The sequence below is a fragment of the Balearica regulorum genome, chromosome Z, assembly GCF_011004875.1.
Source record: "Balearica regulorum gibbericeps isolate bBalReg1 chromosome Z, bBalReg1.pri, whole genome shotgun sequence".
Classification (NCBI taxonomy): domain Eukaryota; kingdom Metazoa; phylum Chordata; class Aves; order Gruiformes; family Gruidae; genus Balearica; species Balearica regulorum.
The window spans coordinates 50695573-50709287 of record NC_046220.1 but is presented as its reverse complement, the minus strand read 5'-3'; the positions used below and the strand labels follow the sequence as shown (position 1 = coordinate 50709287).

The 13715-nt window shown below is 39.1% G+C and overlaps 1 protein-coding gene across 6 annotated transcripts in view; it reads left to right on the top strand.

The window, feature by feature from the left end:
* The window catches only part of CNTLN (centlein), a 207257-nt gene that overhangs the window by 43894 nt on the left and 149648 nt on the right, over positions 1–13715 (top strand). For all 6 annotated transcript variants that reach the window (XM_075740036.1, XM_075740038.1, XM_075740035.1 and 3 more), the window contains 2 exons: positions 8150–8284; positions 8873–9052. In XM_075740036.1, the coding sequence (XP_075596151.1) occupies positions 8150–8284; positions 8873–9052 (315 nt within the window). The remainder of the gene's footprint in view (positions 1–8149; positions 8285–8872; positions 9053–13715) is intronic.

Here is a 13715-nt window from a genome sequence, read left to right as displayed (position 1 = left end):
CCTCGCAGAGCAAGGAGCTTCTGTATTCCTTGTTTCAGAGATGGCAAACCGTTGCACACGTGCCAGAAACAGTATTTGGCTCCCTTACCAATGCAAAAATGCGTCTGCTGGCAATGCGTACTTGCATTACGCCTGTGCAGCAGAAGGAACCAGCAGAAGGAATGCAAAGAATTGTAAGATGAATTGTAAGATATCGTAAGAAGTTAAAAGAATAGTAGAACTTTGGTTTTTATTGGATGAGAGAAGGAATGTGCGAGTGTAGTTGTAAGGAGGAGCTTGAGCGGAATGAAATGGTGCGTATCATAAAAAAGTTGTGTCAGTGCTGTGAGCTGCTTAGCAGATTGCTGGCCAGAGATGGTTCCTTTGCTACTATTGAAAACGAGGTGCTAGAGTTGCAAGACTGATACACTACATAAAGTCAGTTTATTTCTACCACATGTTCAAATACTGAGAAATTCTGCCAGGTAGTTCGATTAAGATAGCAAACTTTGCTGAAGACACCAAATTAATCACATCAGACAAGTCCAAAGAGGGCAATAGGGAACATGGTGTCTATAATAGATTATAATGTTTGACCCTTCCTTATCTATGGGTCAGGTGAGAATTCAGGAGTAAGTACGTACTCCCTACCTGCAGGGTGAAGTCAGCTGGTCATATTTCTGGTGTGCTTCTCTGTAGAACCATTTTACTTGGTCGTCTTAAAAAAGAGCTTTAAAGAATCTTCATTTTCTTTTCTTCCTTCTGCAAAAAACTTGCCATTTTTCTCCAGCACATAAATGGTAGGTAAGCATATTTGAATGGGCAGTATTTTAAGAGTGTTCTTGCTTGTATATATCTTTAAGTTACCATGTTTTATTTCATGTCTATTATCAATAGAAATAGGCATTCCAAAATTCTCATTCATTTTGGGAATGGCTTTGCAGATGGCTGCTTGCAGCTTCATAGTTCTTTTTCTTCAAAACAATTCTTTAAATTGCTTAATCTCAGGAGTCCTGGAAAGCATGGGATAGGATAAGGAAGAACAACTGGTGGTATGAAAATCAAGTGAACTCCCCCACTTCAATTGCCCTCTCTTTGTGGTGTTTTGTTTTTTTTTTTTTTTAAATTTGTTTAAGATTGTTATAGCGTAAGTGCAGGTGTGAAAAATAGGAATTAATAATGGGGTATGTACTCTTAATACTGTTGCATGAGTTACATTTTATTCCATTATATGTCATTTGCTATTTTTCCTGGGTTTTTGTGTCATTATTAGGCATCAAGTTCTAAGTTGAATAGTTAACTGTGAATACAGGCATCCTTTTGAAGGGTACTGTAGAATCAGGTAGCACTGTTGGCAATTTACTTTTGAAGCAGTATGGATTTAAAAATAATTTGTGTGTTATATTGTAACTAGCTACTGTCATTTTGACTATGAAAGGACAGGATACAGACTGTAAAATGCAGCAGATGACTTCTATAACATATGGTTACCTTTTCATTAATTATTTACATAGAACTTCTGTTCATCCTACATCTGAAAATAATTAAAGAATCTAATGAATAGTCATGAGATGAGAGAGAGTGGATTTCTTTTGTTCATTTTATTTTTTTTTCTTTTGTTTTTTTCCTTGTTCGGAGGGACTATATGATAATATGACTGGGAATGTTATTTGTTAAACATGCATATGATTGTTTAAGTTTAGAATCATGAAGAGTAATAATATTGGAAAAATCTAAAGAGAAATTTGAGAAAGCTAAATCAAGGAAAGCTATGAAATGTTATTGGCATATTTTTAGTCGTGTCTACTTATTTTTCAATTCCTGCTAGAAAAAAAGGAGAGTTGGAAGGGAGGGAAGAAATGTAGTACTGTCATAAGTCAACCTCAAGTACTTGGTGGGGAAAAAGAGGTGATGAAAGGGAAAGAATAAATATGTAAATATTGAAGTAGAAATGTTGAAAAAAAGAAGTTTAAAAGAAAGAATAATATTTTCACATTTAAGCTGTAATAAAATAATTTCATTGATAAATTAATTCTGTTTCTACTTAAAATGTCAGGATATCATTAAAAGTCACTGCTTGGGGGAAACTACTTCAGTTTTTCATCAGTTCCAGTTATTTTGTTTGTGTTAATTTTTATTTTTTTTTATGTGGTATATTAGAAGTGTACTGCTTCACAATGAAGGCTTCTGATAAAGAATGTAATGAAGAAAGCACAGAATATAATGTTTATTTGTTACCGTGATCTCTTTGGTAATGAAATCAAATGCATGTCCCTTTGTTGCAGTCATAGATGGACATTTTAATGTTGTGGTGCAGAGACTTGAGGTTTTTCATGTGGTGCTTTAGCAGCCAATGACAGCAACAAGGTGTGTTGTTGCACTTCTGTATCGTTAGCAGCAGCATGGAAGGATATACGTGCCAGCTTTACATTTCTGCTAGAATGATTTTTTGGGTTATTTTTATAAACTATCAGTAGGTATTTGAGTTAACTTCTTGACATGAAATAAAACCTTCTCTTATCTACATTTTATGAACTGATATAGAGGCAGGTACACCATACTGATTCAGTGATGCATTCTGATCAAATTTCAAATTGCAGAACTATGAGTGTTAGGGTTCCCCCCCCCCCAAAAAAAAAAAAAAAAATTAAAATTTGGAGAACACTTAATGCGGTATTAGTATGTACAGGTGTTCCATAGTTGTTGCTGCATGGTTTTATGTAGCAGATTAAAAATTCTTTCACTGAAGAGTAGAAGTTCCGATGATGTCTGCAACATCAAACAGTCCATAAGTCCTGGTAGTTTTATCATAACTCGTATTCTTTTAGGAAACAGACTCCTAGCATTGAAGAGTTATGTTTTTGTTACCACTTTCACTGTCTCCATACAGTGGTATACTATCTAAATTCATACTGGATAAAAATTAACTTTGATGTATAAACTTTTTTGTATATCTATTCAAATGAAATATTGACAGATAATTACATCATCCTACTGCCATGAAAAGACTGAGATGTTTAGAGCAAATACAAAAAAGGGCTATTTTCCACCTTCAGTTTTGATCTGTAGTTTTCATAGCTCGTTTTCTTGCTTTGACTTAGCACGTGATTTTGCTTCCTCTGCAAATGTGAAGATATTTAAATAAGCGGGTTTTGCCAGTAAACAATTTGACATTATTAGGGAAGAAAAAAAAAAGTATTGTCATTAAAGAGATGCCATGGAAAAGGATAACAATGAATTCTGGAATGACAGTCCTCTTAAACATCAAAAGACCTGCTCCACCAGGTCACAATGTTTCTTTGTTTGTACGTACTGTTGCCTGGAGCATTCCAGGCTCCAGCTGTATGCAAGGGATACACTTTGATTCTTCCCAGCTAAACAAAAGGGTAAAATTGGATTCCTTTAGTTTTCATTAGAGCAAATTCACTTCTAGAGTAGAATTTTCGTTCTTGTATTTGGAAGTTTGTCTGTGGAAAAGCCTTTGGAAGTGTACTGTAGTTGTCTTAGTTGTATGAGGTTTTTTTTATAGTTCTTGAGCACCAAGCTGTCAAAAGCCCATTGAATGTTGCTTTTGTCCTGTTGTATTCAAACAAGAATGACTGCAGTCATTGGAAAATGTAAGTTGAGATTGGTTTTGTGCAGCATTAGCCTGTGTTTTATGGTATCTAAACAAAACCAGTAGATACTGTGGGAGTAGAGGAATTCCTCATGAGTGTTTTTATCTGGTGAAACTTGGTCAAAATAACCTCATGTAGAAGGTTGCACATGTGTCGAGCCGGTATGGTTTTTTACTGCTGTTTCACTTGCCTGCCAGAGTAGGGTAGTCTTTTAGGAACACTGCTTGTATTCTCTGCTGTAATCAGTCTTTACTCTCTACCTCCTATTATGCAGGAAGGAAGGAAGGCAGAGGAACCTCATATTATGAGGTTATTATTATATTATACTATTATTAGAGACCTACCTCCTATTGTGCAGGTAGAGGAAGAAAAGTGCAAAATAACTGCACAGGCAAAGGCAGATGATAATTTACTTAATTTTCTGTATCTCAGAAATTCTTTATGACCCTTATTTTTACCCAGTCACGGCTCCTGAGTAATACTCCTGGTTTTTTTCCCCTTCTTTAGAAGCATGTGAAATGAGCAGATATGAGTGTAAAAGTTCAATTCATTTAGATGAAAAGATAAGAGCATACAAAGTGGTACCCAAGAAAAATGCTTTGAAACATAACAAGATTTTTTTCCACGCAGGAATAACTTTAATAATGTTTCACTACTGCTGCAGTAGATGACTTTGTAGACTGCTCAGGTGAGTTTGCTGGTTAGTGATTGATATGGTGCATTTGCCTTTTGATTGATTTAAAGTCTTAAGTGGGTCAGTTGTGGGGATAAGTAATTAGTGTGCGAGCCTGAATCAGGATAATCTGATTATCTTGCAAAGTACGTAGCTTATTTGAGTTTAAAATTTCATCTCAGCAATATGGAACACACATTTGAAATAGCTGTTTGCACTTTTGCACCTTCATGTCTCCATTCATCCTCCAAATTGCTGGAAAACATCCCGGTAGCCAAGTGCCACGCGCCGCTCGCTCACCCCTCAATCAACAACAGTGCTGATAACAGATATCCACAATGGGTGATAACAGAGAACGATTTACCGATCCCACCACCGACCTGACACTCAGCCTGTCCCAGAGTCCGCCCCTGCCCGACTGGCCCCCTTTTATGGTGAGCATGACATCACATGGTATGGAATAGCCCCCGGCCAGCTTGGGTCACCTGTCCTGGCTCCTTGGGAAATTAACTCTATCCTTGCCAGAACCAGGACAATCCTATTCCAAACAGGACCCAAAGATCTTTGATTTCACTTAACAAATACACATACGCTTACCAGTTTCAACACAGTGTACAATGAAACTAAGTAGTAACAAGATGTACCTTGTGTACTTAAAAATTAGATGCTTAAAGAGTTGGAGCTGCACTTAGAGATTTTTGTGACATGCTTGTACTTGTGAATTTTTGACACTGTTGAGACAATAGGCATTTTCAGAGAGGTAGAATTTCTAAGGATGTTGTTCAAATATAGACTTTGTCTCGATAAATGTTAAACAAGTAGTAATGAGCTGGAAGGAAGACCCAAAGGAGACACTTTCTCAAATTCTGTGAGGACCTGGGGAGTGAGAGGGAGGCAAACAAAATAACTGATGCTTTCCATGGTAGTGTGGATTCATACCTTTTTAAAGATGCAACTAAATCATCTCTGCCAGCAACAATTTGTTCCTGTAACTGTAATAATGTATCTGAAGAGCAAATTTTTTACTTTTTGAATAGTGAAAATAGAGCCTAGTGTTTGATAAGCTCAAAATATGAGACTAGAGTCCTTAGTTAAAAGGAGGTTTCTTAATTTCATTATCTCATCCTTAATGTCTGCTGATAAACTAGACTGAGAAGGTTTATACACTGGGCTATGTCTCAGAAAAATTTTGTATAAATTTCTGAATCTGAAATTCAGATTTAGTTTTTCTTTGGAGGAAATGGAAGAACGATTATGAACCTATATTCTTAGGCAAACTTTGACTGGAGTCTCTTCAAAGTGCCAGTGCTGTAGAATGAATCTCTATAGGGGAGTTAGTTATATTATAAAAATAAACAAGTATGCTATAGGTTTGACATTAAATTAGGAATTAAACACTGTTTTAAATGCAAGCTAGTTCTGGTTTGTTTGTTGGTTTTTTTTTTTTTTTTTTTGTCTGCTTGGTTGGTTGGCATTAATGACATCTGAGACGAAAATCCAAGATAAGAGAATATAAGGTTTCTCTATTTTCTTTCACTTTGCTCTTAATTTTTGTTCTCATTTTTCTCTTCCATTCACATTCACTTTCTTTTCCATGTTTGTAAAGACCACTGTTAGAAAGTACATAAATGTGTATATTCTTTGAATTCTACTGTGGCTGCTATCAAATATGAGGTACAACAGAGATTTTTTTTTCTTGAAATGTTTAGTGTGGAGAAAAATATCCTTCATGCCTCCCTACACTATTTACTAAACATTATCTGTTCATGGTTGTTTGTTTTGAATTTGCTACACAAGTTAGCTGGATTAAATTACCTTTCTCATATGCTGAACCGGTTGCAGGGTTTGTTCTTGCTTGGACACATTTTCTGCTATGAGGTATGGTGGTTTGTGGAGTTTTTTTCATTCTGTAAGAAATGTTGCCATATTTGCAACGTGTGTGAATAGAAGTAGTGGTCAAAGGCATAAAATAAGTTTACTAAATAAACAATGTATAGAAAGGAAGAACAATGTATAGAAAAGATTTAGAGATGGTGGTAGGAGAAGAGCTAGAACAATGAAAATATTTGAGGGGAAGGTAAGAATTTGATGTGTAGAAAAAGTGAAGAGGTCTACATAAGAGAGGCAGACATTCGAAGTAATTTGGAAAAAGTTACAATAAAGGTCTCTGTTAAAAAGTAAAAAGTGAAACAAACAAGGAGGGAAACATACAATCCACACAAATAAATAAAGTCACATATATTTTTAATGACTAAGACATTTGCTTAATACATAGATGTGCAGTGAAATTAATCTTCAAATATATTTTTCACATGTCTTACTAGCTCACTAGTGGGTTTAAATAGTAATTCATAAAGAAATTATTTTTGCCAGCCTTAGTCTTATAATCAAATATGTGAAATTAAGTGCTTTTTATATGATTTAACTCTGGTAATACTGAAAAAGATAGTTTATTGCCTATTAAGCTAGTTGTCAAATGTTACAACATACTGCAGTGGAAAGGGCAGAGAAGATTTACTTTGTGCTCTGTTATAGTTTCTTTGTGCAGAGTAGGGAGAAGAGCGTGCAGAGAAGCTGGTATTCAACCTGCTAAACAGATTGTCAAAATTGCCCCATCCTTCCATGGCTATCGCTTTGTGAATGGTTTCCTAGTGCAGTGTGGGTGCTCTGGATGCCAACGCACTGACGCTGTTTAACATGGGGCAGGGGCTTACCCCTGCCCAGCTTGCTTTGTATGCAGGGCTGCTATCCGTAATACCTGTGTTTCTTCTTGTGAGTGAGTTACTTTGAGTTCAATGGTGACTTGTTTTGCCCTAATTGTTACATATAAGTTTAAAATCAGTGTTTGTTGGATATGACTTCAAATGTATTGTTTTACATGGGTTTTTCATGTCTGACGTACATGTGAACCAGATTTAATCATTTGTAGGTTGAAAGCTCTTATGTATATTAGCAGTAATGTAGAATAATATAAAGGTTGATATCTTGTTGATATCTTTTAATGATTCTGAACACATTTCATTTAGCCTGTGTATCGGAGGAAAGCAGTGGCATTTTTGTCCTGAGATAAAAGTTTCATCTGTTTCTTACTACAGTTACAGTGTTACTGCCAGGAAAATGTTTTAGATAAATGCCATTTTGATTTAGGAAGGGAAGGGACAAAACAGTACATGAAATGAAAACAAACTCCTGAAGAAAAATGAAGAGTTCTAATATGCATTTAAGAGGTAGGGTGTTTTAATATGAATGCCATAAGAATAGAATACAAATATCTAACACAGAAAGTTGAAATTGTTTTTTTGCTCGCAGTGAGATTTTACTATGTCTGGGTACACTGAACTGTTGTCTGTGATAATACAACTCTGCTCATTTTCCTTGAGCTACAAATTCAGTTAGACTTAATTCCCTTTTTATGACTATTTTGTATCATAATCTTTTTCGTTGCCTCAGTAGTTATTTCTCATTATTTTTACGAATTCTGGAGAATTTTGAACTCTACTTTTTGGCTTGATTTTTGATATGCTAAGTGCAAGTGAAACAGTATTCTAATGTATCCTTAATTCGTAACCACAAATATAACTTCTGCAAATGACTATCTTTGTCTAAGCTTGACTGAATAATTTCCCTTCAGTTCTGCATTTATGGGCTCTCTTGTTTAGTATCAGCAAGATATTCAGTTCCTCATTTACGTTACTGTGTCATATATTCATGCAATTTTGAGTATGATTAAAGTACAATGAAATGAAAATAATGCTATAAAACTACATATATCAAATTGTTAACATTTCATAGGTCTAAAATGCACAGGTCAAAAATCCAGTACATGCGTGTTCTTTTACAGTTGCTTTTTTTCTAGTAACAGATTTTTTTTTTTAAATAGAGACTTACAGGGCAGCAGCAGGAGATAAACAACTTAATACAGAGAAAAAATGCTGTGGATGAGGAAAATGCCCGTTTGAAGAATGAATTCAGTAACTTGAACCAGAAATTTAAAGATAAAAGCCAAGAACTTAAGGTATATTGACTTGTACATAGTTTCATAAGACTGTAGCTTTGAAGTAGTTCTTTAAGCAATGTCAGCCTTTGTGGCACAGAAAGTGACAAGCTTGGAGAAAAAATTGCCTTAGGCCTTGCTATACCTTACCATTTTCTCACATACCAACTCCGAGGAAGATGCTTTAAAGCCAAGAATCCAGGCTTTATAACTTTCAGATAAATAGTTAATGATGGAAATGGAGCAAAGAAAGTAGGAGTGTGAAGATGTGGCTTCTTGTAATTAGATTCTGATGGGACTGGCATTATTAATTGATAAAGCCGAGGTCTGGGAGGATATGTCTGTGTGGGTCTCAAAAATAGCTGGGGACAGCATCAAAGGCAGCTTGATCAATTAATGGGCTCTTTGCAAATGTGTACTCATCAAAGCTGTCATCCAGCTAAAAAATATGACCCTTCCACCTGCATGAAAGAGGCCAATAAAAGTACACAGGTGACCTTGGCCATCAAATATAGAAGAAGCTGCTGCGAGGGTAAAACTGCACAGTTTATATTTGCTGATTAGTTCTCACTTTTTTTGTTTATCGGCCCTTGTGGTACTGTTCTACAGGACACTGAGGAGTGTGCACGGAAGAAGGAAGAGCAAAACAGACTGGTTATAAAAAACCTGGAGGAGGAAAATAAGGGATTAAATACATGCTGTGCTGACCTGCTAAATGACCTGGAGAAACTGAGGAAGCAGGAGGCACAATGGAAAACAGAAAAATCTGGCAATGATGCCAGAATAAAGGTACAGAGTGGAATCGACTCTTGGAAGTTATTTCAGAAATAACTTCTCCAGGCATTTACACTACAAGTTATTTTCTTTAACTAACAAGTTATATATTCAAATCTACCAGTGGGGAATTGCATTCATTTACATTCCTTCACTTAAGACCCACAGCTTTTTAAAAATTGATGTTGCAAAGCAGGAATCTGACTTCAAATAGTCATCTTAAAATGTAATCATTAAAAAATAAAAGATACTGTATTTTAAGATAATATATATATATACACGTGAAAGAACGAAAACTTTAAAGTATTATCATTCAAAATTTTTTCTCAATGTATAATTTACCCATAATTTGTTTGCATTAGATTTGAAGTTTACAGTTTTGGAAGAACACTTTAAAACTTAAACTGCAGTTTCAAATAAATTGTGTCCTAGCCTCCAGAGGGCACCACTCTGTGAGAGGCCTTAGTATTGCATATAATATATTTAAAAGTTAGTTTCAGTGTTTATGATAAAATGAAAAAGAAAATAATTGAATACATTGTACAGAATATTGTATCTTTTATTTAAATAATACTTTATCTTGTTTGTTGGTGAAAATTGGCAACTTCTTTTTAAACTCCTGGGAGAAATAAGCCACAAACATGGTATTGAAGTGTTTGATGGCTGCTTATATACACACCTATTTAGTAGATTCTTTTTGTTTACATTGCTAATAAGCACTTACAATGCTGTGCTCTTTGACACTATCAAAGTACATGACCCTCTGATACATTCGATGTAGTAACTATCTAACCAACATCCTGCTCAGAAACATCTCTTTTCCTCCACTACCAATTCTTGGACTTTGGTGACACTTCTGACTGTTGTGCTGATGGAAACCTGTTTGTAAACAGCTTCATTCAGATCTGTTAACATGGGAAGTAAAGTTCCTGCAAATTGAGACCTTTGGAGTGGTTGTGAAAAAAGGATTATAGGATTCCCAGGACAAGGAATGGTTTGTTGATACTTGGGGGAGAAAATTTAGTGAGTACTAAATGGATTTAATAATTTTCAAGTTGTCAAATGTAGTGCTTGTAGCATTCGATAAGTTATTGAAAACCACTGTTACCCACATGTCCTGTTTTTTGGCTGAGATAGAGTTAATTTTCACAAGAAGCTGCAAGTGGACACAACCAGGACAGCTACCCCCAAATTAGCCAACAGGATATTCCATACTGTGTTTGTATATAGAGGGGGGCAGGGGCACTGACCGGGGAGGAGTTGCTGCTGCTTGGGGATGGGCTGGTCATGGGATTCCATGCAGTGAGCAAATTGCATTGTGTATCACCTGCTTTGTATATTCTTTTATAAGTATTGTTGTTATTTTCCTCTTCCATTGCTGCCCTAGTAAACTGTCCGTATTCCAACGTATGAGTTTAACCTTTTTCTTTTGATTCTCCTCCCCGTCCCACCAGTTGGGGGGCAGAGTGAGCAAGTGGCCAATAGTCCAAAACCTTCGGAAAGCCCGTTTCACCATAAAAGGAAATAAGGTCAAGGGACCTGCACAGGAGCTCCAGTTTTTAGGGCTAAAATGGCAAGATGGGCTTTGTCAGTTCCCAGTGGATGTGAACAACAAAATAGCAGCTATGTGTCCACCAACTAAGAAAAAGGAAACACAAGTTTCTTAGGTGTTGTGTTTTTTTGGAGAATTCATAATCCAAATTACGGTCTGCTTATAAGCCCTCTCTATCAGGTGACCCAGAAGAAGAACAATTTCAAATGGGGCCCTGAGCAACAACAAGCCTTTGAACAAATTAAACAGGAAATAGTTCATGCAGCAGCCCTTGGGCGAGTCTGGGCAGGACCAGATGTAAATGATGTGCTCAGCACCGCAGCCAGGGAGAATGGCCCCACCTGGAGTCTCTGGCAGAAAGCACCAGGGGAGACTGGAGGTCGACTCCTGGGGTTTTGGAGTCGGGGATACAGAGGATCTGAGGCTGCTACACACTGACTGACAAAGAGATATTGGCAGCACATGAAGGGGTTCGAGCTGCTTTGGAGGTGACTGGTACTGAAGCACAGCCCGTCCTGGCACCCCAGCTGCTGGTGCTGGGCTGGATGTTCAAAGGGAGGGTCCCCTCTACACACCATGCAACTGATGCTACGTGGAGTAAGTGGGTTGCCCTGTTCACACAACGGGCTCGAATAGGAAACCCCAGTCGCCCAGGAATCTTGGAAGTGATCATGGACTGGCTAGAAGGCAAAGATTTTGGAATATCACCAGAGGAGGAAATGACACATGCTGGAGAGGCGACACCGTATAATGAACTGCCAGAAAATGGGATGCAAAATGCCCTGTTCACTGATGGGCCCTGTTACAAGCATCAGAGGTGGAAAGCTGCTGTGTGGAGTCCTGTATGACGAGTCACTGAAGGAGAAGGTGAGTCGCGCCAGTGTGCAGAGGTGAAAGCCATCCAGCTGGCTTTAGACATTGCTGAGGGGGAAAAGTGGCCGATGCTCTGCATTGATACCGACTCATGGATGGTGGCCAGTGCAGCAGTGGAAGCAGAGCAACTGGCAGCACAGGGGCAAACCCATATGTGGTGAGATATTGCTGCCCGGCTAGAGAAGCTAGTCGTAAAGGTACGTCATGTAGATGCCCGCGTACCCAAGAGTCGGGCCACTGGGGAACATCAGAACAACCAGCAGAGGTGGATCAGGCTGCCAAGATGGAAGTGACTCAGATGGATCTGGACTGGCAACGCAAGGGTGAATTATTTATAGCTCGGTGGGCCCATGACACCTCAGGCCGTTGAGGAAGAGATCAACATATAGAAGGTCTCCTGATTGACAGGTGGACTTGACCATGGACGCTATGGCAGAGGTTATCCATGAATGTGAAAGATGCGCTGCAATCAAGCCAGCCAAGTGGCTAAAGGCTCTGTGCTATGGCGGACGACAGCTGAAATATAAACATGGGGGGGCCTCTGGCAGATCGATTGCATCACGTTCCCAGAAACCACCGAGGCAAGCGCCGTGTGCTTACAATGGTGGAAGCAAGCAGTGGATGGCTGGAAACGTATCCTGTGCCCCATGCCACCGCCCAGAACACTGTCTTGGGCCTTGAAAAGCAAGTCTTGTGGTGACATGGCACCCCAGAAAGAATCGAGGCAGACACTGGGACTCATTTCCAAAACAAACTCATAGACCCCTGGGGTACACATTGGGACACAAGTTTAGCAAAGGCCACCTGGTTAGTCAGCACTAGGGGATCTACGAATCGTGCTAACCCTCCCCAGTCAAAACTCCTACGTACTGTAGAAGGGGATAAAGTCCCCGCAGTGTGCGTGAAGAAGGTATTGGGGAAGACAGCCTGGGTTAGCCCTGCCTCGGGCAAAGGCAAACCCATCCGTGGGACTGCTTTTGCTCAAGGACCTGGGTGCACTCGGTGGGTGATGCAAAGGGATGTGGAAGTCTGATGTGTACCTCAAGGGGATTTGATTTGGGGTGAGAATAGCCCATAAATTAAACTACGTGATGTTGATTGCTAAATAACCCTGCCATTGTACGTCATCACTACTACAATTGCTATATGGCAGAGCAGTGGTATTACAGTAAGAATCACCCAGACTAATGAAGGGTGACCTTTGGTGAAACTGAGCAAAGTGCAGCTTTGGTGGATGGGACCAGAACTGGCTTCAGCAGCCAGCAACTTCCTTGAAATTGGCATCTTCATCCTGCAGACCGTGGGGCTGGGCCATGCCAGATACGCCAGCGGCGAGCTCCGGATGCACCATGCAACAATCCAACAGCACACACCATCTCCCGTGCCCTGAGAGACTGTTATGACAGATGGAGCCCAAAGTCGTGGACTAAATGAACTCAATGGGCATTTTAGAGGCATGGCCCCTAGACTGAGGGAACGATGTCACGTGTCAAAGAGAGGAAAAGTGGTGGTGCTTAATTGGGCCGTGCAGGATCTGGGCATGATGTAGAAGGTACAGAACAAGGGGTGGATGATGTCCTGGTTTTCAGCTGGGATAGAGTTGTTTTTCACAAGAAGCTGTGAGGGGACACAGCGGGACAGCTGACCCAAACTAGCCAAAGGGATAGTTGATACCATGATGTCATGCTCAGTATATTAGTGGGAGCTGGCTGGGGAGGAGGAGTTGCTCCTCAGGGATGGGCTGGGCATGGGATTCTGTGCAGTGAGCAAATTGCATTCTGTATCACCCACTTTGTGTATGCTTTTATAAGTACTGTTGTTTTTATTCTCTTCTCCCTTTGCCGTCCCAGTGAACTGTCCTTATCCCAACGCATGAGTTTTACCTTTTTCTTTTGATTCCCCTCCCCATCCCACCAGTGGAGGGGAGGAGTGAGTGAGCAGCTGCATAGTCCGTAGCTGCTGGCTGGGGCTAAAACACTCCAGTAACCTTCAATGAAAACAGAAGAATTATTAGTGTTTCTGTCCTCCTGGCTGATAAGGCATGCTCATGAGAGAAAGGTGCATCACAGCAATGTGATTCCAGGTGTGGGAATAAGTAGTGTTGGTGTTTCAGAGTGAGGTCACAAGCAGGTCAATGTTGTGTCTAGAACATGACTGAAGTAACTTCTTGAAATGGGTGTTCCCTGATCCAACCAGGAATGTCACACAACTGGGTCTACTGTTCACAAACAAGGAAGAACTGATTAAGGAAAT